This window comes from Aspergillus brunneoviolaceus (genome assembly GCF_003184695.1).
Source record: "Aspergillus brunneoviolaceus CBS 621.78 unplaced genomic scaffold BO95scaffold_102, whole genome shotgun sequence".
Taxonomy (NCBI): domain Eukaryota; kingdom Fungi; phylum Ascomycota; class Eurotiomycetes; order Eurotiales; family Aspergillaceae; genus Aspergillus; species Aspergillus brunneoviolaceus.
The window spans coordinates 1-21,716 of record NW_020290832.1 but is presented as its reverse complement, the minus strand read 5'-3'; the positions used below and the strand labels follow the sequence as shown (position 1 = coordinate 21,716).

Sequence of the window (21,716 nt, the reverse complement as noted above, 5' to 3'; positions counted from 1 at the left end):
GCCTCAGAATGCAAGGCAACAACATTGATCATGATTCATGATTCCCTCAGGCGGTCAGAAACCAAACGAAATTCCTCTGCCCATACCTTTAATGCACGACTTGGTATTCAAATGACCCTTTCAGTCCTGATCATACATGGGATCTTGAAATTTGAAATGAAGATGTGACATGCTGCCTATCAGTACTACGAAATTGGTAGTTGTAGCTAAGGTATACGGTTTACACAATCAGTAACTCGTTGGGTCGGAAAAAGCAAGAGAGCGAGAGACACGAGGAGCAAGTGAGTTAATCATCAGCACGGGGAGGCCGTCTTTCTCTGGACTCTCTGGACTCTCTGGACTACTCCGTACTAGTCCGTCCATTCTTGTCTCATCCAACCCGTGGTCCGTTTCCCGATTGACTGCATGGATTGATTGATGATTGATGGATTGATTGACGGCCTTGACTGACTGACGACGGTTTTGCCAGACTCCCTACTCAATCAATGAGCTGACCTGGACTGGACTGGACTGGACTGGCTTGCGTCCATGAATTGACTGACATTCCATCTCATCCACCATCATTCATGCTACTCGAGTACATCTGCTACGACTAACTTCTCCGTATGATATCTATCTCATCTTGTGCTTGTTTGTGTCTTCTACCTTCCCTGGTTTTTCTTAATTAAGTCCTTTGCATTTCTGTGCTCTTTTTCATCCCTCCCCTCCTTCTTCTCTTCCTTCCCCCCTGCAAATTGCAACTGTCAACAAAAGTAAGAGCCCCGCGATCGCCAACTCTTGTTATTGTTGTCGATTTTCTTTCCCTTCCTTCTTTCTGTCTTCCATCCCTCGTCCCTCCGTCTTCTCCCTCCCTCCCTCCCCCCACTTTCCTCCTTCCTTCCCTTTCCCCTCTCCGCCTCCCTCCTTCACTCCCGTCATCTCTTTCCCTTCCCTTCTCTCTCACTATCACTTTTTGAATTCCCCATCTCCCTCCCCCCCCCCTCTCCTTCCTCCTCCTCCTGCTCCCCGCCCCTCCCCCTCTCCCCTCCCCCTCCTCATCTCTCCTGGCTGCCTTCTAATCGCAGCAGGACCCGTTCATAACCATCCTTCTCACGGGTTTCTTGTCGACCTCCCAATAGTTCTCCCCGGCTACTTCTACCTTCACCATGGACGGGGACGAGCTCATCGCCTCGGTCTACCGCAAGATTGAGCGGGAGAAGGCCCTCATCGCCGCCGCTTCGAACATGCGACAGTCGACCGACAATCCTCTCGTGCAGCAAAGGGTCGACGCCAACATTCGCGATGGGCAGAAGAATATTGCTTACCTCGAGGAGAAGATGCGGGAATTGCAGTTGCGCCAAGAACGAGGCCAGGCATCCCCGACCGATCGACGCATCCCCTCGGGTGACGGTGCACCTGTGCCACCGCAGAAGGATTACGGCAATGAGTATGGCGAAGGGGCCGGTCAATATCCGCAGGGAGGATCAGGGTCCATGCCGTCAGGTGCCCCATACGCAGACCCTCGCCCTTTCGCTCCCGTGCCCAAGGCTCGCCCCAATTACACAAAGCTCGGTAGGCATTTCACATTCCCGGTCGCCGGGATGGAAGCGATCGAGACCTACATCCCGGGTGCGACTTGAAGCAAGGCTGACTTGATCATCTGCAGACTTGATCAAATATGACACTCAGTACCTGGGTCCCAAGATCCAGCTCATGCTGTCCCAGCTGGAGTTCAAGCTGAGTGTAGAGAAGCAATACAAGGCTGGTATCGAGAAGATGGTGCGCTTGTATCAGGATGAGGGAGATCGCAAGAGTCGTGCCGATGCTGAAGGCCGGCGGATTGAGAGTAACCAGAAGATCCAGTTGCTGAAGCAGGCCCTGAAGCGATATGAGGATCTTCACGTCGACATCGAATCAGCAGACAGCCCTGATGGTCAGTCGCATAATCACCGACGCCATCTTTCACCCTTGTTTCGTAGCTAACCCTTCGTTTCTGCCAGATGAGAGCCTAAGCACACCAAACCTGCGTAAGCCGCTCACAGGTCTGCTAACCATGCGCATCCATGCCGTGCAAGATGTAGATCATGCCACCAGCTCCCGATTCTCGCGCGGCCCGGAGACTTTTGTGGTTCTGAAAGTGGAGGATACCATTAAAGCGCGCACGAAGCCGACCCGCACAGATAGATGGCAGGATGAAACTTTCAACCTGGAGATTGACAAGGCCAACGAAATTGAACTCACCGTATATGATAAGTCTGGAGATCGGCCTACCCCGATCGGCATGCTGTGGGTGCGCATTTCGGACATTGCCGAGGAGATGCGTCGGAAAAAGATCGAAACGGAATTCAATGCATCGGGATGGGTTTCTGCGGAAAAGATGGGACATGGAGGACAGCCCGGACGGCCCGATACTGCAGGAGGAATGGGTGCATCTCATCAAGGTGGCCCCGGGGGTCCTGCAGGGCCGGGTGGTCAGGGTGGTGCGGCCGGCGCACCGGGTGCTGGCCAGGTCATCATTGATTCTTGGTTTGCGTTGGAACCAGTTGGGCGTATCCAGCTGTCCATGAGTTTCGGTGAGTTCGAAATCGCTCTATTGCGCGACTGGCTATTGGACTGACATCATGCACAGCCAAGCAACTGAAAGACCGACGTCCGTTCGATATTGGTCTCAATCGTCAAGGTGCTGTTCGGCAGAAGAAGGAGGAGGTCCACGAGAAGCAAGGCCACAAGTTCGTCACGCAGCAGTTTTACAACATCATGCGCTGCGCGCTTTGCGGCGATTTCCTGAAATATGCCGCCGGCATGCAGTGTGCTGACTGCAAGTACACCTGCCATAAGAAGTGCTATCCCAAGGTCGTCACCAAGTGTATCAGCAAAGCCAACTATGAGACGGACCCGGACGAAGAGAAGATCAACCACCGGATTCCGCACCGTTTCGAGGGTTTCTCCAACCTTTCAGCCAACTGGTGTTGCCACTGTGGATACTTGCTGCCTTTCGGACGCAAGAACGCAAAACGCTGTACAGGTAGGTGAACCCTCTAAAGCCCGAAGGTCTGGCAGGAACTGACATGCGATGCTTTACTACAGAGTGTGGTCTCACGAGTCACGCCCACTGTACTCATCTCGTGCCCGACTTCTGTGGCATGTCCATGGAAGCAGCTAACCAGATCTTGGAAACTCTTATTCGGGCAAAGGTTCATAATAAGTCTCCATCGGTCAGCTCTACCAGCCGCCTGAGCGACCGCACCTTGCGCGCTCCTCAGACTCCGCAGGACCATACATCCATGGCCTACCCGTCAAAGCCTGTCGAGCAGTACGAGCCAGCACGGCCCGCCGCTCGGGATGCCGTGAGCGCTGCGTCTATGTCATATAAGCCTCCGCAGTCTCCAACTACCCCTCAAGCATCTCAGACATCTCCCAGAACCTCGGCTTCGGCCGATCTCGCAAGCCATGCCGCCGCAGCTGCGGCAAATACTCGTCCTCCCCAGGCGATGCCAGGTATGTTCATTTCACAGGGTGAGGATCAACTTCTAGGCGGCAACTAACTCAATTTACCTACAGAACCAAGCCGCCCTGTGCAGCCCCAGCCACCCCAGCATGCTCGCTATGATCCTTCGGCTTATCCCATGTTTGAAGGAGGAGGCGTGCCACATCAGCAGATGCAGAATGTCGGTGCCCCTGGTCCGTATGGCGTTCAGCAGCAGCAGCAGCAGCAGCCGCCGCCACCGCAACAGAGTATGGCAGTGGCACAAAAGCAAGCACCTGAGGCGCCTCAGCAACAACCGAAGGTCAGAATCGGACTGGATCATTTCAACTTCCTGGCGGTTTTGGGTAAGGGTAACTTTGGTAAGGTCATGCTGGCGGAGACCAAGAGCACAAAGAAGCTTTATGCGATCAAGGTCCTGAAGAAGGAGTTCATCATCGAGAATGATGAAGTCGAAAGCACCAAGTCTGAAAAGCGGGTCTTCTTGATCGCCAACAAAGAGCGTCACCCCTTCCTCCTTAACCTCCACGCCTGTTTCCAGACCGAGACGCGCGTGTACTTCGTTATGGAATATATCAGTGGTGGTGATCTGATGCTCCACATTCAGCGCGGCCAGTTTGGTCTCAAGCGAGCACAGTAAGTGATTCTCGTCATTTAACCATAGCCAGGATGCTGATTTTCGTGCGCGTAGGTTCTATGCTTCCGAGGTTTTGCTCGCGCTGAAGTATTTCCACGAGAATGGTGTCATCTATCGTGACTTGAAGCTTGATAACATTCTTTTGACTCTGGATGGCCATATCAAGATTGCGGATTACGGTCTCTGCAAGGAAAACATGTGGTATGGTGCAACAACCAGCACCTTCTGTGGTACGCCCGAATTTATGGCACCCGAGGTAAGATATTCTTGTCTGTGCTTCTCCTTGGATTGTGTCTAACAGTTTGGATCAGATTCTCCTGGATAAGAAGTACGGACGTGCTGTCGATTGGTGGGCATTCGGTGTCCTTATCTACCAGATGCTTCTTCAGCAATCCCCCTTCCGTGGTGAGGATGAGGACGAAATCTATGACGCCATTCTCGCCGACGAGCCGCTGTATCCCATCCACATGCCCCGCGACTCGGTCTCTATCCTGCAGAAACTGCTTACTCGTGAGCCCGAGCTGAGATTGGGCTCGGGTCCTACCGATGCCCAAGAAGTCATGTCCCATGCATTCTTCAGGAACGTCAACTGGGATGATATCTACCACAAGCGTGTGCCACCACCCTTCATGCCCACCATCACCAGCCCGACAGATACCAGCAACTTCGATCAGGAATTCACAAGTGTGACTCCTGTCCTGACGCCTGTGCAGTCCGGTAAGGCACCAATCCAGTATGCAAGGTTATTTCACAGCAGGCTAACACCGCTTCTTAGTCCTTTCTCAAGCTATGCAGGAAGAGTTCCGCGGCTTCTCCTACACTGCCGACTTCGCATAAACATTCTCCGCGTAACCTCTCGACCGCCTGTGCTGATTGCGCGTTTGTCTTGTCTCTACTTTGGCCTGATGTGTTTCTCGGATTCTTGATGTTGCCGGTCTTTGGGCACCGTTTGCGCCGGTGTCTTTCACATACCCATAAGTGTTTTGAGTGCCAGTGTAAGCGTGGTGATAGCTTTTGTGAATGCAGATGGATTGATGGCTTCGACGGTGTTTTATTCTACGACATTATATTTTGTCTCCGCAACCCAAGGCCTTTGGTTGTCTTCTAATTTCTGTTTCTTTGTGGGGGTAATTGACGTGCTCGGAATATAACTCTGCTCCAGGGACTATCTCTTCTCATGATTATTGCGGTATATTTTGTGGCACGGTCACTCGAAGGATGCTGCACTTGTGTTAAAATGGTTTATTGAGGATAGAAGCTGTGTTGCGCCGGTTGACACAAGTATAATCTTACTTCACCTTCCTGTCGCTCAAGTAGTGCCTACTCGCTGCCGGTTGAGGATTTTGACATATCTCCCTCGAGGTGAAACATGCCGTGTACAAACCGCCTCTTTCACCGGATGCTCTTTGTTCGGGCCATGCCTTCTCGAGGATGGAGTGAAAGTATCACTTGTAGCCAGAAATAGGGTGGTGATCTCTCATTTGACTTTGACTTTCAACAGGAACAAGTCTTTGTTTAATCCTGAGCCATATCCAACCACCTTCCTCCCTCCCCCTACTCTCCATACTTGGTAATTTGTCTCTTCTTCCTTCTTCTTCTTCTTCTTCTTCTTCTTCTTCTCCTCCTCCCTTTGTCTTTCACCACTCACCCTTCTCAAGTCAGACAAAGGACAAGGACAGAGAAAAGAGGATAAACGGACGATGGATGACTGCCAAACACACAAAGAACAAGATGGCTTCTGACATCCACCGCAATTTATTGCCCTTCTCGCCGCCACCTCCATGTCCACGTCTGACTCCAGATGACTCCCGACATACTTCGGACGAACTACGATCGCCGCAAATTGCTTCCAACGACGCAGACGACGACAGGACTGTTGCCTGTGTGACCTCTACTCTGGGGATTCAGTCAGGATCACCCCATCTTGCCACCAATACTGACGGTACCAACAAAGACGTGAGCCCCGAAGCGCCGACAGTAACACCTGCTACTTCTACTACTCATAAGACTCAGGCCACCACCCCGAGCCCGACCCGACGCATCTACAATTTCCTCTGCTCAGCACTCAGCGAGATGGCTCGAGCCAGAAAACGAGTCCAGGCCAAATCCACCAGGGCCAAGCAAGCGAAGAGAGACCCGGACTACGATCCATCCAAGGAGGACCACCGAGACGAAGAGGAGGAATACCGGTATGGCGCCAATCTGATGAAGATCGAAGCCGAACATCTGGGGAAATACCTGCACGAGACCATCTCCGGGCCCCGGCGGGGGAAGAAAAGCTTGGAATTGCAGATTCCCGTCAAGATTGAGGAACAGGATGAGGGGGTCACGTATCCTACTCCGCCTGCTGAGAAGGACACCACTTCATTGTCAATCCAGACGACCGTCAGCAAGAGGCCGCTGGACGCTGACGCCATCAGTCCTGCAATCAAGAGGCTCAAGCTGGAGGTATCGCACGAGTCGATCCTCTCTTCTCTACAAGATACCCCAGCGCCGGAGTTGAGATTCGACTACCGCCACAATGCATTGGCCGAGTCGGCGGCAGCAGGCAATCCGAGTACGCCGACGACGAATAGCTCTCGCGCGGGTTCACCGCTGCGAACTCAAAGTACCCCGGGTTCCTTGTCGCCGGAGCTGAGTCCAGGTGGTGACGGGGTTGATGTTGATGTTGCTATGGATAATACGCCGTCGCTTAACTTGAGCCCAGTTGCTCGGGTGGGCTTTGTTGTGGATGAAGAGCAGTCGCCAACTGTGAATTCAGGTAGTCTGGAGGACTTTGCCGTGGATGACAAGCGGCCCAAACCATCTCGATCTCGGCGCCAGTCGCGCGGCAAATCGCGCAGGCGGACAAGAACCTATTCCCCCTCGGCGGATGAGAGGTTTGACTCGCCTTCGGACAGCGAGAATGACGAGAGTCTTGATGAGTTCGAGATGTATCGCATCAAGCCCCAAGAGAAGACGGGGATCGTGTTTGACTTTTCGTCTGAACGAGCTGCGCGCTGGGCAACGGCCATCAATCTGCCCGAAGGCCTGTACAACAGTGAAGAGCAGGACCTTTTCTTCCGGCTCGCTATGCGTGGCTTTGAGCCGCTCGTGCCCCAGCTCTGGCGCCACGACTTCCCGACGCTGCCGGAATCGTTGTATCCACCGACCTCGGCCCCTTCTTTCCGACCTCTTTTTCAGGTTCGCAGAAGCTCCAATCTGTATGGTAAGTGTTACTGCCGTTAGACTGTTGACTTGTGAGTTGCTGATTCCGTCCCCAGCCACCAAAGCCCTAGCCAACCTGTTCAATGTCGGGGGCCGCGTCCGGGACTGCGACATCTTGGGCCAACGACCCGAGAAAGTGATCAAGGCCGCCATCAAGCAGTACTTCCGCTGGGCGCTGTTCGATGCCGATCTCCACACCACTGACGACTCGATCCCCGTGTATGCGGTCTACGCGCAGAGGAAAGGCGAGACGACGCTCCAGGCCGTGCGGCGCCTCAACCGCCGCCTGCGCTATCTGACCTCGAAGTACCACAAGGCTCTCGGGCTGACTCAGGGGCCGACGCAGACTGAGGCGCCGGTGCAGACGGAGGATCAGGATCCGATGCAGATCGCAGAGCCGGAGCCGGAGCCGCAGGAGCAAATCCACGACTCCATCGAGACCCCGCGCAGCTTCCCGCTGCTCATGGGGTTCATCATCTGCGGTCCCATCGTCGCGATCGTGACGCACAGCACGGATCCCCAGGAGGCCGAGGCCAGCTTCGATGGCAAGTTCATCTCGCAGTTTGACCTGTCGGAGCGGGGCCAGGACGTGTGGAACTCACTGGCCATTGCGATTGCGGTGATGCATACGCGGCGGACGATGATCGGGTTGGCGGAGAAGGGGCTGGGCGGGTTTACTTTCTTCGATACGGCGCAGCCGGCGTCGGATCGGGATTTGTAGTTTGCGTTTGATACTTATGGTGTGCTGTTTAAGGGGTGGTTTGCGCTCTCAAGTGGTGTTGTTCTGAGGGTTTCATTCTTCTACATGTTTTATTCCTGGTTTGGTGCTTTATCTGGAAGGGGAGATGGGTTGTCGTCTGATAGTTATTTCGACTGTATCTTTAGGGATATTCTATCTTATTTGTTTTTGTTGACTAAGAAGTGTAAGTAACTAGCTGGGGTGTAGCGGATATTCTGGTTCAAGTACGTCTCCAAGATCTCCGAGTTGTAAGGGCGCATACTAGTAGGGCTTCTCAGGATATATCCAAACGGTGTCGATCAGCCACTGGCAATCCAGCACGAGGATATCCCACCCTACTGATACACAATACCCAAGCTCTATTCAGATTCCATCAAAGATGAACATCAAGTCCCGGTTGCAGAAAGTAATGAATCCATGTGGAAAGGGCCATCAATCCAGAACAGGTCACATGACCGGCAGCGGGCTCTCTCCCCAGCGATTCCCCCACCGGTCTCCCCAACTACCTACTGGTAACCCATCACTCTCAATCAACAACCGTACTCTCATCGTCTGAAAAGCCAAAGGCCAAGAAAAATCGAGCTTCCAGCATGGACGCGGCCGAAGACCGCGAGGTCAAGCTCCAGCGCGCCTCAGGCGACCTCGTCAAGGAGTTCTCCGCCAAACTACCCTCCTTGCTGTGGAAGTCCGGCCCGAAGCACAACAGCCGAGTCCCACGCCGCTGGACCCCGGCGGCCAAGACGGAGAGACTCGTTGCGTTGGTGAGTTGGATCTCCAGCTTTCCCCCAAAGCAATAAAATCGGCTTTCTCGGGCCGAAAGTGAGTTCATAGACCAGCCCAGCTAATGCGAGTAAACAGCTGGAACCCTTCCAAGAATGGCCCCAACTCCTGGACCCGCACCTGCAATCCCTCCTCCCGCCCCTGGTAGACGCCTTCCTGGCCTACCTGCTCAAGTACCGTGAGGAGTACGCTGGTGCCGGAGCCGGAGCCGGAGCCGGAGCCGGTGCTACTGCGGTACATCAACACTCCGCGTACCCGCTTCCCCGCGCGATCAGCCGCCTCCTCTACACCTTCTGCAAGGTGCGGGGCGTGAAAGTCATCAGCCGGTTCTTGAATAATGAGCCGAAGTATCTGGATCCGTTGCTGCGAGCGTTCATTGCCTGGGATGCGGATGCTGCTGATCAGAATGAGGCGCGGCCGTGGGATGTGCCCCGGAGGATGGTGTGGGAGGAGCGCTATGTTATGCTGATTTGGTTGGCGCATTTGTTGCTGGCGCCGTTTGACTTGGCGTTTTTGTCGTCGGAGGATTTGGTTGTGCCGTTTGGGAATCTCCAGCAGGTGGGTGTGGGTGGGTTGATGGTGAGTAAAGAGGGGGAGGGGGCAGGGACAGAGCAAACACCCAGGCTGGCCAGGGCGCTGCTTTCGCTGGCATTGGAGTATGTGCATGTGGCTGGGAAGGAGCGCGAGGCTGCCACGGTGTTGTTGGCGCGGTTGGTTCTCAGGCGGGATATGCAGGCGTTGGGGCTTTTGGGGGCGCTGGTGAGGTGGGCTTTTGGGGTGTTGCTGCCTGCTGCTGCTGGTGGAAGCACGGATTCTACGACTACTCCTACGTCGGTCTATACGTGTATCGGCCTGTTGTCGTTTCTGGCCCGCTTGGCCGCGTCCGCCCAGGTGGAGGACTTTGCCCCCTTGATTATGCCCGTCTTTCAGCAGACGCTGCGCATCGTGCAGGGCACCTTGGAGGTGTCCCAGGTCATTCGGTCGTCGGCGTCGGCGAGGAAGATTGTCATCAAGATCCTGCGCGCGCTGACGGTCATGGCGCTGGCAGCCGGCGAGCGGGCAAGCTGTGCACTGACCGAGGATGAGGTCTCGAGTATCCTGGAGGACTCCATCGATCACTTCCTCGTCTCGCTGGCGGATAAGGACACACCCGTTCGCTTTGCGGCCAGCAAGGCGCTGAGTATCATCACCCTCAAGCTGCACCCGGAGATGGCGGCCGAGGTCATCGAGGCGGTCACCGGCTCGCTGGAAGAGAACATCCTGTACCAGAAGCCGGACGGCGCCATCGTGACCCCCCTAGAGGCCCGTCGCATCGGCATGAGCAGCCTCAAACGCAACCTGAGCGCCGTGGACGCCCAACGATGGCAGGGCCTGGTCCTCACCCTGGGCCACCTGCTCTTCCGCCGCGCGCCCCCCACCACCCAACTGCCCGCCGTGCTGCAGCCGCTCGTCTCGGGCTTGGACTTCGAGCAACGATCCTCGACGGGCAGCTCGGTGGGCACGGGCGTCCGCGACGCCGCGTGCTTCGGCATCTGGGCGCTGTCGCGGAAGTACACCACCCAGGAGCTCCTCGCTCTGACGACACAAACCACCATCAGTACTCACAGTGCCCAGGGAGAGCAGAACACCACCACCTTGCAGATGCTGGCGATCGAGTTGGTCTGCGCGGCCTGCGTGGACCCCTCGGGCAATATCCGGCGGGGCGCCTCGGCGGCCTTGCAGGAGCTGATCGGCCGTCATCCAAACACGATCGCGGAGGGCATCCCGCTGGTCCAGGTGGTGGACTACCATGCGGTCGCGCGACGCTCGAGGGCGATGAATGAGATTGCGGGCGCCACGGCCGCGCTGAGCCACCACTACTGGAGTCCGCTGGTGGAGGCTTTGATGCAGTGGCGTGGAATCGGCTCGCCGGACGCCGAGTCGAGACGGCAAGCGGCGCGGGCTATTGGAGGGTTGAGCGCCCAGGGCTCCTACCGGACGATGCAGCAGGTGCTGGAGCGGTTGCTCGCGCGACTCCACGGGATTCCGCACGGGGAAGTGGAGACGAGACACGGTTGTTTTCTGGCCATTGCCGCCACGGTTGATGCGTTCTACGACCAGCTTGCGAAGACGAAGACAGGGAGTGAAGCGGTGGCCGTCGCCGGTCTGTTGGATCGGGTCTGGGGCGTGTTCGATTCGCCTCTTGGACCGACGAGGGATGACCTGACGCTGCAGAGCTGGCGGCCCGAGCTGACTGCCGAAGCGTCGGCGTGTCTGATCTACTCGCTCTCGCGAGCGTCGTCCTCAGAAGCCGAGCCACGGCCCCCACCACCGTCTGCGACTGTCTTGGACAAGGCTCGCGAGGTGCTTCTGCTGTGCATATCGCGGAGCGAGGATATCTCGATCGAGACATCCTCGCAAGCCATCTCGGAGCTGTGGCCTCTGCTGTCGTCGGAGACGCAGAGGGGGATCCTGGAGGCGTGGTTCTCCCATCTCAGCACCACCTGGAACCTGCCTACCGGCCGCGGGCAGATCGCTGCGTTGGGGGCGGTGTTCAGACGGCTGCCGCCGGACAGTCCCCTGCGGGAGTCGGTGATTGAGAATTTGGTCCGGTGTGCTGAGAAGGAAGAGCTGATCGAGAAGCGAGTCTCGGCTGTGAAGAGCCTGACCAGCGGTGTTCTGCCGCATATTGGTATGTTTGTGGATGCGAATGTGTGGGTGGGCGAGTGTGTGGATATGAGTTTGTGGGTGAGCTGCTGACAATTTGATACTGCTATAGACATCACGGATAGTCTGGTGAACCACCTGGTCAGACTCTTGAACGATTACACGACCGACCGCCGCGGCGACGTGGGCTCCCTGGTCCGCCTCGAGGCCATCCAGGCCGCGGGGATCATCCTCCCCAAGAATTCTGGCAGTAGTCGAGATCGATTCCGGGATATTGTAGGCTGTCTCTGCCGCCTCGCGGCCGAGAAATTGGACAAAGTCCGCATCGCGGCCTGGCTTTGTCTGCAGAGTTTCTGGGAGACGGCCGAGGAGTTTCCCCCGCTGCTGAAGTACGTCCCTTCTGTCCGTAGAGTGTGGAGATGATAGATTTGTTTCTGACTTGGGGTGATGATAGCAAATACGACCATTTCAGCCACGTCTCGACGGCGGAATACTTCCTCCAACTCCTGAGTCTCCAGCAAATCCCCTGGCTGCGGATCCCCCTGTTCCAGGGTCTAGCGACCTCCGCGGTGGCAGGAAGCGAGGGACTCATCCGTGCTACTCGGGCAGCGCTGGTCAGGAGTTACTGTCTGCAGCAACAGGAATACCTCCTCGCCCTCCTCACCGACCTCAGCAGAATTCTGGCGACGAATCTGCAGGACGACCGCTACGCGATCCCCGTGATGGAGTTTGTGGGGTTTATTCTTGATGGTTTCGAGTTTCGGGATTTGGGGGATGTAGATGGTGTTGGCTTGAGGTATGTCCCCTTTACTAAAGACATTCGAAAGTTTCGGTAAACGCTAACTCTGTCCGATGATTTCTTTTCGGGGGGAATAGGGACGTCCTGAAGGATCTCTTCGTGCTCATCCAAAAAGCCCACTTCAAATCCCCCAATCTGGCCCGTCTGGAGGCCGCGGTTAGAGTCTACGCGCCGCTGTCGAGGGTTGCTGGGGATGTTTCTGGGGTTGTGCCTGCCGCTGCGGGGGCGGTGCTGCAGAAGGATGTTCGCAAGAAGATGACGGGGTTGCTTTTGCATCCTTTTCCGAGGGTATGTTTCTCCTTCCTGTTTCTTACTGGGTGGGGTATTATTGGGGGGTATGTGGTGGATGGCTTCTGGTCTCTGGAGGGCCTGTGACTTGGGGGCTACTGGGCTACTGGGGGGTGATCTGAGTAAAAGCACCATGCTAACTCTGTTCTTCTGTTTCGGGCAGGTCCGTTCCCTCACGGCGGAATATCTGTTCATGGAGACCGGGGCGGAGGTGGTCAAGGTGGAGGATTGGACGCGGCCGAATCGCGAGTTGAAGGGGGTGGTCGAGGTGGTGAGGGGGGTTGTTTTGTGAATATTGAGATCCGTCCGGGTCCCAGGTGTAAATTAAGTGTTGGTTGATGATGAGGTTACACCCTTTCAGCGGGTTGTTTAATATGAGGACTTTTCCCTATTCTACTTTGCTGCTGTTGCTGTTGCTGTTGTTCTTGTCTTAGGTAAGGGTAGTAGTGTAAGTTGGTGGGTTTGTTGCTGCTGGATGCTCTTTGTTGTGGTTATAGTTAGTTATCGGGATTGTAATTCTAGTGATTGCTGTTATGGTTATGGTTGTGGTTACGCCAAGGGTTATGCTAGGGGATGTGGTAGAATGAGCGGCTGATAAGAGCGGTGTTGTACTCATACATTAAGGGTGGTAACTCAGGAACGATGCTGTATTCCGGAATATCCTCATGTCCCATCGCCGAAGATTCGAATCATCCTTCCGTTGGATGAGCTCGAGGAGGAAGAAGGGAGAATAAGCTCAACTTAGAGCCTCAATGCAGGAAGTTCCGGACTAGTCCCAGAAAACTGATTATAAACCACACACAACACTACACTACCCTACGCAGCCTGGTCACAGTCACGCTGACGGGGCTGACTACTGGACCCTCCAACTTCAAATCCAAGCGTCAAGCTTCAAGCGTCAAGCTTCGAACAACGACTCCTGCCCTAACTGGAATGGGTCCTTATGAAAGTCCCACTGGTATGTAAGTTACAGCACGGTATTATCTACACCACAATCCCTATAACCTATAACTAATCCCTATAGCTGGGCTGATGGGAAAGCAAATATCCCACCGTTTGTCTACATAGAAGAACTGATTTACGTTTGGTAGGCTAGGGAATGGGAGTTGTATTGAGCCCGGCCCTGGAAGATATCCATATTCCAATGTCAACCAAGTTCAGGATCAGATGAGATATAAGGTAAGGCAAGATAAGATGTACGGAATATTCGGATACAGGGCGCGGTGGTGCGCATGAAATAGAAAAGATGAGCTGCGTAGAGGACAAAAGAGATCGATGGATTCTTGGGTGGGTTGGTGGGTAGTAGGTAGGTAGTAGGTAGTAGGTAGGTAGGTCAAGGTCAAGCGTGTTGTACATTTGTAGAATGGATTCGGGAGTTTGCGGTGGGGCGGGAGAGGTTGGAGACCGCTAAGATGGAGGCTTGGAGTTGGTTCATCTATGCAACTGGCTGATATGCAAGCAAAAATGTCATCACTACCTAGGCGGTCACTAGTCGTCCATTTCATCATCCAAATCAATCGCGTCCGGGTTGACGGGCGCCGCGACAGCGCCACCGGCACCCACAGGTTGCTGCTCGGGCCGGTTGCCTCCCTCCGGTCCGGTGCTGGCCGCCACAAAGCCCACGGGGGCCCGCGCCTGTCTCTCCAGCGCGGCCATGGCGTCGGCGTGTTCGGCCGCCGCGGCCGAGTCTTCGTCTCCGTCGCCGTTCTCGAGGGGCTTGTCCCCGGCTTGCGTGCGTTGTTGGCTGCGGGCGATGGCCTGGGAGGCGATGAAGTTGACGTCGGTGCTGGTACAGTTAGCTACATGATTCACCAAAAGAAGAGGGGCAGGAAATATACTTATACTGGGCTTGGACACTGCGCTTGATCCGCAACATCTCCTTGAAGGTATCCTCGTTGCCGTGCTGCACCTCGAAGGCCTCCCATTTCTGCCAGAAGCCGGCATTGGTCCGCGGATCGCAGAACTGCGAGGCATGCCCGTAGATGGCGCGCGCCCGGTCAATCTCGCCCAGGCGGCGCTCCATCTCCGCGAATTTGAGACACATCTCCTTGGCTTCTTGGTCCGGCAGGGCGGCAATGGCGCGCTCGTAGATGGGCCGCGTGGACGTCAGGCCGAAGTTGGAGGCCGACTTGGTGATGTAGAACTCGAACATCTCGAAGCGGTCCTCGTCCGACACCGCGCGCGTCGCCCGCTCATAGATCCGCATCGCGTGGCGGGCCAACCCGCGCTCCTCCTCCAGGTTGCCGTACATCAGATACAGCGGCTTGGCGAACTTGGGCGGGCAGCCGTCCAGGGCCTGCTCGAAGAGGTCGCGCAGTCGCTCGATGCCAATCTTGCGGTCGACCGCCTTGGTCAGGTACAAATTCCACAGTTCGAAGGCGACGGGGTAGCTAAACAGATCCAGGCCGCGCTCGTAGACCTTGAACGAGTCCTCGAAGTATTTGTGCTCCTCCAGCAGGTTGGCGTAGTTGACCACCGTCTGAGGCGTGGCGATACGGAGCTCGAAGATGCGCTCGTACACCGCTTTCGTCTCCTCGATCGTGGACACACTCTCCACCAGATCGACGTAGAAACTCCACAGCTTCCAGCTCTTGTGCACCCGTTGTTGGGGCGAGAGCGTCTCGTCGAAATAGTCCACCGTCGAGCGCTTGGGCGCCTGGGTTGCCTTGGCCATGATCTCGACCGCCTTGTCGAAGTTCTCACTCCGAAGCTCCATCTCCGCCCATTCGCACCACGTCTCGGCCAGCTCCGCCACGGACTTGAACGGAACCTTGACGGCCTTCTCCATGATAACCCGTGCGGTATCCAGATCGCCGCCGTTTTCGTAGAACTTGGCGTAGTTGACCCAGAGCTCCGAGAACTTCCCGTGGGCCTTCTTCGGGTTGATCGCGGCAATCGCTGCGGTGTAGGTCTGCACGATTTCGTGCTTGTTGTCGCCCCAAAGCGCGACGCGTTTCTCCCATTCGATGACGTTGTTGGGGTTCTGTCGCAGAAGCACATCGTTGACGAGGAATGGTCGTCGATCCATCAGCTGTTCAAACCGCAGCATGCGCAGATCGAGGTCGAAATCGGCCTCCTCGTCGCTCTGGCCGTTATCCGTGCGCGCCGCCGCCGACTCCATCAGACTCCCGATGATGGACTCCTCGAACTCGACGTACGCATCGAAGACCAGAGTGAAGTCGCGGACCGTCATGACGGTGGTGATACCCTCCTCGAAGACGTCTCTCGCCTTTTCGAAATTGCCGCGTGTGATCCAGTAGGTCGCCAGGCCCGCCCACAGCTTACCTCTCTGATCCGCAAAGCGGTCGATTCCGCTGCGCAGGATGGCGTCCACATCGATCCCGACCCGAGGGCCGGTCTCGATCTGTTTCGCCTTGGAGACCAGCAGGTCCACCATCTCGGTCCACAGCTGGAAGTTGCTCTTCCCTTCCTTGGACTGGAAGCGCGAGTCATCGAGAATCTGCATGTACTTCTTGACGGCCTCGGTGTAGTGGCCCATGTCGACCAGCAGGGCGATGTACTCTTCGGCGTTCTCCGGATGGATCTGCATGTAGCGCGCCCAGATCTTCACGGCCGTGAGGCCCGACGCGGACCGCGCGAACGTCTTGTAGATCCGCCAGATGCGGTTGTGTTGGGTGATGGGGAGGGCGCGGAGGGCGCGGTCGAAGGTGCGGCGCGTCTGCGTCACCAGTGGCTGCTGCAGAAGGAACGAGAGATATAGCTCCCAGATGCGCGGCATCTTGTTGAGCAGGATGAGGGCCCGCTCGAAGAGCGCGTTCACCTTCTGGTATTCGGCCTTGTAGACTGTCGCATTGCGGCCTCGGAGGTGGTTCGTCCGGAACTCGAGATACTTGGGGGGTGTCAGTTCAGCGTTGATCATCGATTAAAAAAAGAATCCATACCAGTTTCCACAACTTGTACGATCTCGGCAGTTGTCTGCAAGCGCGTTCCATAACCTGCGACCATCATCAGTTCCTGTCCCAAATGACACTTGATGCCCGATTCTGAGAATACATACAAACGCCTGCTCATACAGCGTTCCATTCTGTTGCTTGTACTCGATATAAGCGAGCCATGGCTTGACGCTGCCGGGATTGCGCAGAAGATCCTGCTCGTACACGGTATCCTGATCGGCCTTGACGCAAAAATCAGTTTCAGCTCTTTCTGCAGTTCTCTCCCCTCGACTTTTCACTTACAATCAGGTAGAAGTCCGGCCCGGAGGCCGAGGAACGGTCCATCTGTGCGTGTTGCCGGTGGGATCTCGGGGGCAGGATTGTCCCTGGCATTGCGCCACTCAAACTGAGCGGGACCGACTCACACGGAAATCAACGCAGTAGCACCCGGCGAGGTGAGTGTCGCATATGCAGATAATCAAAAAAAAAAGAAGCCCTCGTCGCTGCTGGAAGGGAGAGGAGGGGTTTGGGGATATGCGGTTTCCAAGCTTGCGGGCGATGGAGGTCGCAGGCAGAGCACGTGACCTGGTGTCATGCGCCCCGGCGGGCACGGGTTGGTCCGAGCTTTGGGACATTTGTTGCTGCGGATTGACTTGACTTATCAGTTGAGTTAATCGTCATGGCTTGAGCCGCTCTCCGTCCCTATCGGTTCATTCCTCCTCCTTCCTTTTCGACGCTATCCGTGGCCTGGCCCTTGTCTTTTTTTTTATTTCTTCCCTCAGTGCTCTCAATCATGTCGGGTGCGGTGGTATGCGATCTCTTTATTTCAGTCTTACTATCAAGCTTGGTCACTTATGTTGCTTTTGCATAGGGCCGTGAGGCAGTCTTCCCGACTCGCCAGTCCCTCGGGTTGATGAAGGGGAAGTTGAAGGGCGCCGAGACCGGTCACAGTTTACTGAAGCGCAAATCCGAAGCTCTTACCAAGTGAGATCTCCTGCTGTTTTTTTATGATCTGGAGACCCCTTTGACAGAAACTGACTTTGTATATACTTGTGTCCACAGACGTTTCCGCGGTATGGTTGCCCCCGTCCCCCGGGGAATTCCCCTTTCCAACCCCTCTTACCTAAAGAGCTCCCAATATATCCGCGCGCACTTCCGCCTCAAGTTTGATGCGAAACTCCCTTCCCCCACTAACGAACGCCTCAGAGATCACCCGCCGCATCGACGAAGCCAAGCAGAAGATGGGCCGCGTGATGCAGATCGCCGCCTTCTCGCTGGCGGAGGTGAGCTACGCCGTGGGCGGTGACATCGGCTACCAGGTGCAGGAGTCGGCCAAGCAGGCGCGGTTCCGCGTGCGCGCCAAGCAGGAGAACGTGTCCGGCGTGCTGCTGCCGCACTTCGAGAGCTACACCGAGGACTCGATCAACGACTTCGGGCTGACGGGGTTGGGTAAAGGTGGGCAGCAGGTCCAGCGGTGTCGGGAGACGTACGCGCGGGCCGTGGAGACGCTGGTGGAGTTGGCGAGTTTACAGGTATGTTTTTCTGGGTTGAGGCTTTAGGCATAGAGTTGCTGATGTGTGGTTGGCTGGTGTCATAGACTGCGTTTGTGATTCTGGATGAGGTGATTAAGGTGGTTAATCGCAGAGGTATGTTTCCCAGAAAAGAGGAGGGGGTTCATGCTAATGCTGAGATTATCGACTGCTAGTGAATGCTATGTAAGATCTTATTATGCTGTGCTGAATAGCCGCGGCAAAGGATGCTAATCATAGCTGCAGTGAGCACGTTATTATCCCCCGCACGGAGAACACGATCAAATGTCAGTCACCACCTTTGGCTCTTCTCTGGATGAAGGCAAACAACTAAATATTCCCAGATATCAATTCCGAACTCGACGAACTCGACAGAGAGGAGTTCTACCGTCTCAAGAAGGTCTCCGGCAAGAAACAGCGAGACACCGCTGCCGCAGACGCCGAGATCCTGGCTGCGCGGGAGAAGGCCAAGGCCAAGGCGGAGGCTGCCGCCGCTGCCGCCGCCGCCGCTGCAGCCAACGGAGAGGAACCGCCCGCCGAGGAGGTAGAAGAAGAGAAAGCGGCCGCAGAAGAAGAAGAAGCCCCCGAGGCACCGGACGTGCTCGGCGAGCAGGAAGATGCCGACGTGATTTTCTAAGTCTAGCGCAGCGATGCCCCCTCTTTGCCCCTGTTATGTACCTAGTATACTTCCGAGCATGTAGCAGTTATTGTCTTCACTTGAGAATTTGTTTCTTTTAGTCATATCCCCAATGGAAGCAAAGATGAGCATTGGCATAAGCAGATGATGATGATGATGATGATGCAAGACAAAAACCCATGAACCCCCCGCAAAACGCCAACAGACATGAAACCACCAACAACCACCCACTCATTGTCTCTGGTACGTGACCCGGATGGGCTTCCCGGTCTCGCCCATCGGCATCCCCGACGTCGCCTCCTTGGCACTAATGGCGCCGGACTCGTTCTCGTACTCGACGAAGGCGATCCCCTTGCGGCCGGGCACCAGCCGCACCTCCTGGAACCCCTCGAACCGCGCAAACACCGCGGTGAGGCTGTCCTGGTCGGCGGTGTCCGGCAGGTCCCGCAGGAACAAAATCTTGTTGGGCGGCAGGTACTCGTCCGGGATGACGGTCGCGGCGGCGCCGCTCGTGGGCTTGAGGCCGGCGCCCTTGGCCGCCTTGGCCGGGCGGCCGGAGGGGTCGTTGGGCGCCACCACCGCGCCGGGGGGACGTTTGAGTTTCTTTTGCGCTTCGAGAGCCTCGTGCGCTTGTTTGCGCTCTGCCAAACACCACAATATTAGCATCCCATCGGTCCCCAAGCAGTAGCCCTCGGCTTTAACGCCCCCAAGTAAAACCCCGATAGCACCCACCCCCACCCCCCAAGAAAGAAAGAAAAAAACAAACCTTTCTCCGCCCCGCGCCGCCGCTTATGCGCCTCGAGCTCCTCCTCGCCGCCCTCGCGCAGTACGGTCGCGTCGCTGCGCGTGCGCGCGTAGTCCAGCACCATGGGCTTGTCGAATAGCTCGAAGCCGTTGATCTCGTCGATGGCGCGGCCGGCCGCCTCGACCGAGTCGAAGACCACGAACGCCTGGCCCTTGGCCTTCAGGTTGGTCTTGGCCACGATCTCGATCACATTGCCGTATTCCGAGAAGATCTCTTCCAGGGATTCCTTCAGTTGGTCGATCTTGATGCGTTCTTCGAGGTTGCGGACCTTTTTCGCGGTGTTAGTGGGGGGGTTGAGGGGGTTTGGGGTTGGGGGTGGGGGTGGGTTGGGCGTACGTAGACTCTGTGGGTTGCGTTAGCTTTGAAACTCCTGTTGGGTTGGGGGGTAGAGGGGGAAAGGGTAGGTAGGGTATCATGAGGAGCGTGTAAATCTGCGGGTGTGGTTAGGCGGAGATAAACTTACGTGCAGTTGGGGGGTGTGGTTGTGGGTGCTGCGACAGCGGCCATTTTGTGTTGCCGGTGCACCTGGGGTGCCTTTCGTGTTGGTTGTGTAGGTGGTAGAGGAGAAATTGAGGGGTTATGGTGTCGAGAATAACAGGAAATGCGCGCGGTGATGGTGAGGTGCAGATGATGGAGCTTCCGTTCTGTAAACTTGCGTAGCGGCCGGCAAGGCTGTCCGAGAGGAAGCGGTGCCGCTTTAGTGGACGGGTCGGGAGCTGGCGGTCAGGTCAGGTGATCTGATTCTAGATCCGCGGGTGGGTTTTCTTAAGTATACCTCAACTCGACTGCCACTACAACTCATACGAGCAATACAGATAACAATAACCAGAGAGGAAGTTCTGTCGCTGGGCGATGCGCTTTCAAGGATATGCTCTGAAGCTACGGAGCTCAGGCTTTCTCTTTCTCAAAAGGTCTGTCTATATCTTCCATCCTACCGTCTGACAAGTGTTTATTTAAATGTGGAAAGCTCCAGTTCGGCTAGAGTCCTACCAGAAGCTAGAGTTCAAAGCATTTGAGAAACCAGAAAGAACGTCTGCTTGACTTGTCGTTTCGCTGAGACTCAGAAGAATCATGATAGATACATGCATACCCTCGCTCCAAGACTCATGAAACTACCCGTCTACCACCAACGAACTATGATTGGCCATCCAGTTGCAGACTTAGTACTATCTTCCGTCGGAAATGGGAGACTCAGGCTCTTTATCTGATCTGTCCCCCTCTTCATGAGTCAGCAATGGATGCGAGGTTATAGTTGAGAGACGGCATACCGAGCACAGACATGGGCAAAACTACTCGACGACGCCGGAGCAGGCCATATCGCCGCTCAGGCCGCAGTTCATCTCGTTGACAGCAGTCCCAGCCGGCGCAGCCATGACGCCACAGGAGGCGAAGAAGATAGTAAGAATGGTCTGAGGCTTCATTTCGGCGATGGATCGATTCCCAAGTATATTGGTACGGTAGCAAAGGGCAGGGTAGAATTGAGCCGAAGAATCACGAGGATCGTTGATGAGGCAGAGTCCTGACCAGAAGCAAAGGATAAGATTCCACGCCGTACTTATAGGTTCGAGGAATCTTCGGCAAAGGTACTGTTGATCTAGGTACGTTGCATGGAATCTTACCTCTCTACATTGAGGAACTAGAGTATAAGTTGGAGATCCAATGATGCTGGGGGCCCTGCGTAGTCAGAGGAAAAGGAAGCCATGTATCTCCGAAGTACCAAGTACGATGTCTTTGGAAATTCTAGCAATCCCGGAGGTAGAACTGAGCCAGTTCCTCGATATCTTGCAAATGCTATCCAGATTAGTCCCGCCCGCGGCTCATGCAATCCCCGCGACTACTGCTGTGAGTATCTTGACGAGACTTTGATCAAGGTGGAGGTTCACCGACCCGAGGAGACCTGTCTCTTTGCCACAGAGCTGCAGCAATACCGCGAGACCATCCATCAGGTCTCGCAGATCCTCCAGCATGCAGCACGCCAGCGCGAGCGCGGTCCTCGCCCTGACAGTAGCACCGCACCACCGCAACTGGAGATCCATCCTTGCCGTAAAAGACGCATCACCATCTCCTGGGAGGAATCACGGTCTTCCACCTTCCCCCAACCGGCCCCCTTCCATCCAACGCTCTTGCCAGACCATCTGACCACCGAACTAGGACCCAAAGTATCAGACATGGCGGGCCTAGAGCGATCAGCAAGGGAAATAGCCAAGCATGTCGGTGGCGACAACATAGTTATATAGACACATCATCAACACAACCCAATGCAAAGCATAACAAACAGTAACCCTCTCCTCCC

At 55.7% G+C, this 21,716-nt stretch overlaps 7 protein-coding genes across 7 annotated transcripts; 5 read left to right on the top strand and 2 right to left on the bottom strand.

Moving 5' to 3' along the window:
* The first annotated feature begins 2,576 nt into the window (after positions 1-2,576).
* On the top strand, positions 2,577-5,414 carry pkcA (protein kinase c). The gene is made up of 5 exons (XM_025580855.1): positions 2,577-3,004; positions 3,067-3,477; positions 3,541-4,099; positions 4,155-4,356; positions 4,412-5,414. Exons 1-5 carry the CDS (start codon positions 2,737-2,739, stop codon positions 5,024-5,026), a joined length of 2,055 nt encoding a protein of 684 aa, XP_025436897.1. The 5' UTR covers positions 2,577-2,736; the 3' UTR covers positions 5,027-5,414.
* A 1,585-nt stretch (positions 5,415-6,999) lies between these two features.
* Positions 7,000-8,192, top strand: BO95DRAFT_447912 (uncharacterized protein). Its single transcript, XM_025587731.1, has 2 exons — positions 7,000-7,308; positions 7,364-8,192. The coding sequence occupies exons 1-2, from the start codon at positions 7,032-7,034 to the stop codon at positions 8,026-8,028; spliced, it is 942 nt and encodes a 313-aa protein (XP_025436896.1). The 5' UTR covers positions 7,000-7,031; the 3' UTR covers positions 8,029-8,192.
* A 372-nt stretch (positions 8,193-8,564) lies between these two features.
* On the top strand, positions 8,565-12,938 carry BO95DRAFT_447910 (tubulin-specific chaperone D). Its single transcript, XM_025587730.1, has 6 exons — positions 8,565-8,807; positions 8,905-11,497; positions 11,585-11,861; positions 11,927-12,268; positions 12,349-12,559; positions 12,723-12,938. The coding sequence occupies exons 1-6, from the start codon at positions 8,637-8,639 to the stop codon at positions 12,849-12,851; spliced, it is 3,723 nt and encodes a 1,240-aa protein (XP_025436895.1). The 5' UTR covers positions 8,565-8,636; the 3' UTR covers positions 12,852-12,938.
* Positions 12,939-13,650: 712 nt separating this feature from the next.
* On the bottom strand, positions 13,651-16,969 carry BO95DRAFT_447909 (mRNA splicing protein SYF1). The gene is made up of 5 exons (XM_025587729.1): positions 16,756-16,969; positions 16,578-16,694; positions 16,462-16,515; positions 14,398-16,409; positions 13,651-14,345 (listed from the first exon to the last, which is right to left on the bottom strand). Exons 1-5 carry the CDS (start codon positions 16,795-16,797, stop codon positions 14,048-14,050), a joined length of 2,523 nt encoding a protein of 840 aa, XP_025436894.1. The 5' UTR covers positions 16,798-16,969; the 3' UTR covers positions 13,651-14,047.
* Positions 16,970-17,322: 353 nt separating this feature from the next.
* Positions 17,323-18,751, top strand: BO95DRAFT_447908 (H(+)-transporting V1 sector ATPase subunit D). The gene is made up of 6 exons (XM_025587728.1): positions 17,323-17,436; positions 17,515-17,984; positions 18,050-18,098; positions 18,158-18,167; positions 18,228-18,268; positions 18,326-18,751. The coding sequence occupies exons 2-6, from the start codon at positions 17,622-17,624 to the stop codon at positions 18,616-18,618; spliced, it is 756 nt and encodes a 251-aa protein (XP_025436893.1). The 5' UTR covers positions 17,323-17,436; positions 17,515-17,621; the 3' UTR covers positions 18,619-18,751.
* Positions 18,752-18,849: 98 nt separating this feature from the next.
* BO95DRAFT_468809 (U1A/U2B'/SNF family RNA-binding protein) lies at positions 18,850-19,930 on the bottom strand (the record flags this gene model as incomplete). The annotated part of the gene is made up of 4 exons (XM_025589388.1): positions 18,850-19,259; positions 19,385-19,691; positions 19,760-19,766; positions 19,887-19,930. 4 exons carry the CDS (start codon positions 19,928-19,930, stop codon positions 18,850-18,852), a joined length of 768 nt encoding a protein of 255 aa, XP_025436892.1.
* Positions 19,931-21,123: 1,193 nt separating this feature from the next.
* Positions 21,124-21,706, top strand: BO95DRAFT_518740 (uncharacterized protein; the record flags this gene model as incomplete). Its single annotated transcript, XM_025591985.1, has 1 exon — positions 21,124-21,706. The coding sequence occupies one exon, from the start codon at positions 21,124-21,126 to the stop codon at positions 21,658-21,660; it is 537 nt and encodes a 178-aa protein (XP_025436891.1). The 3' UTR covers positions 21,661-21,706.
* Between the last annotated feature and the right edge of the window lie 10 nt (positions 21,707-21,716).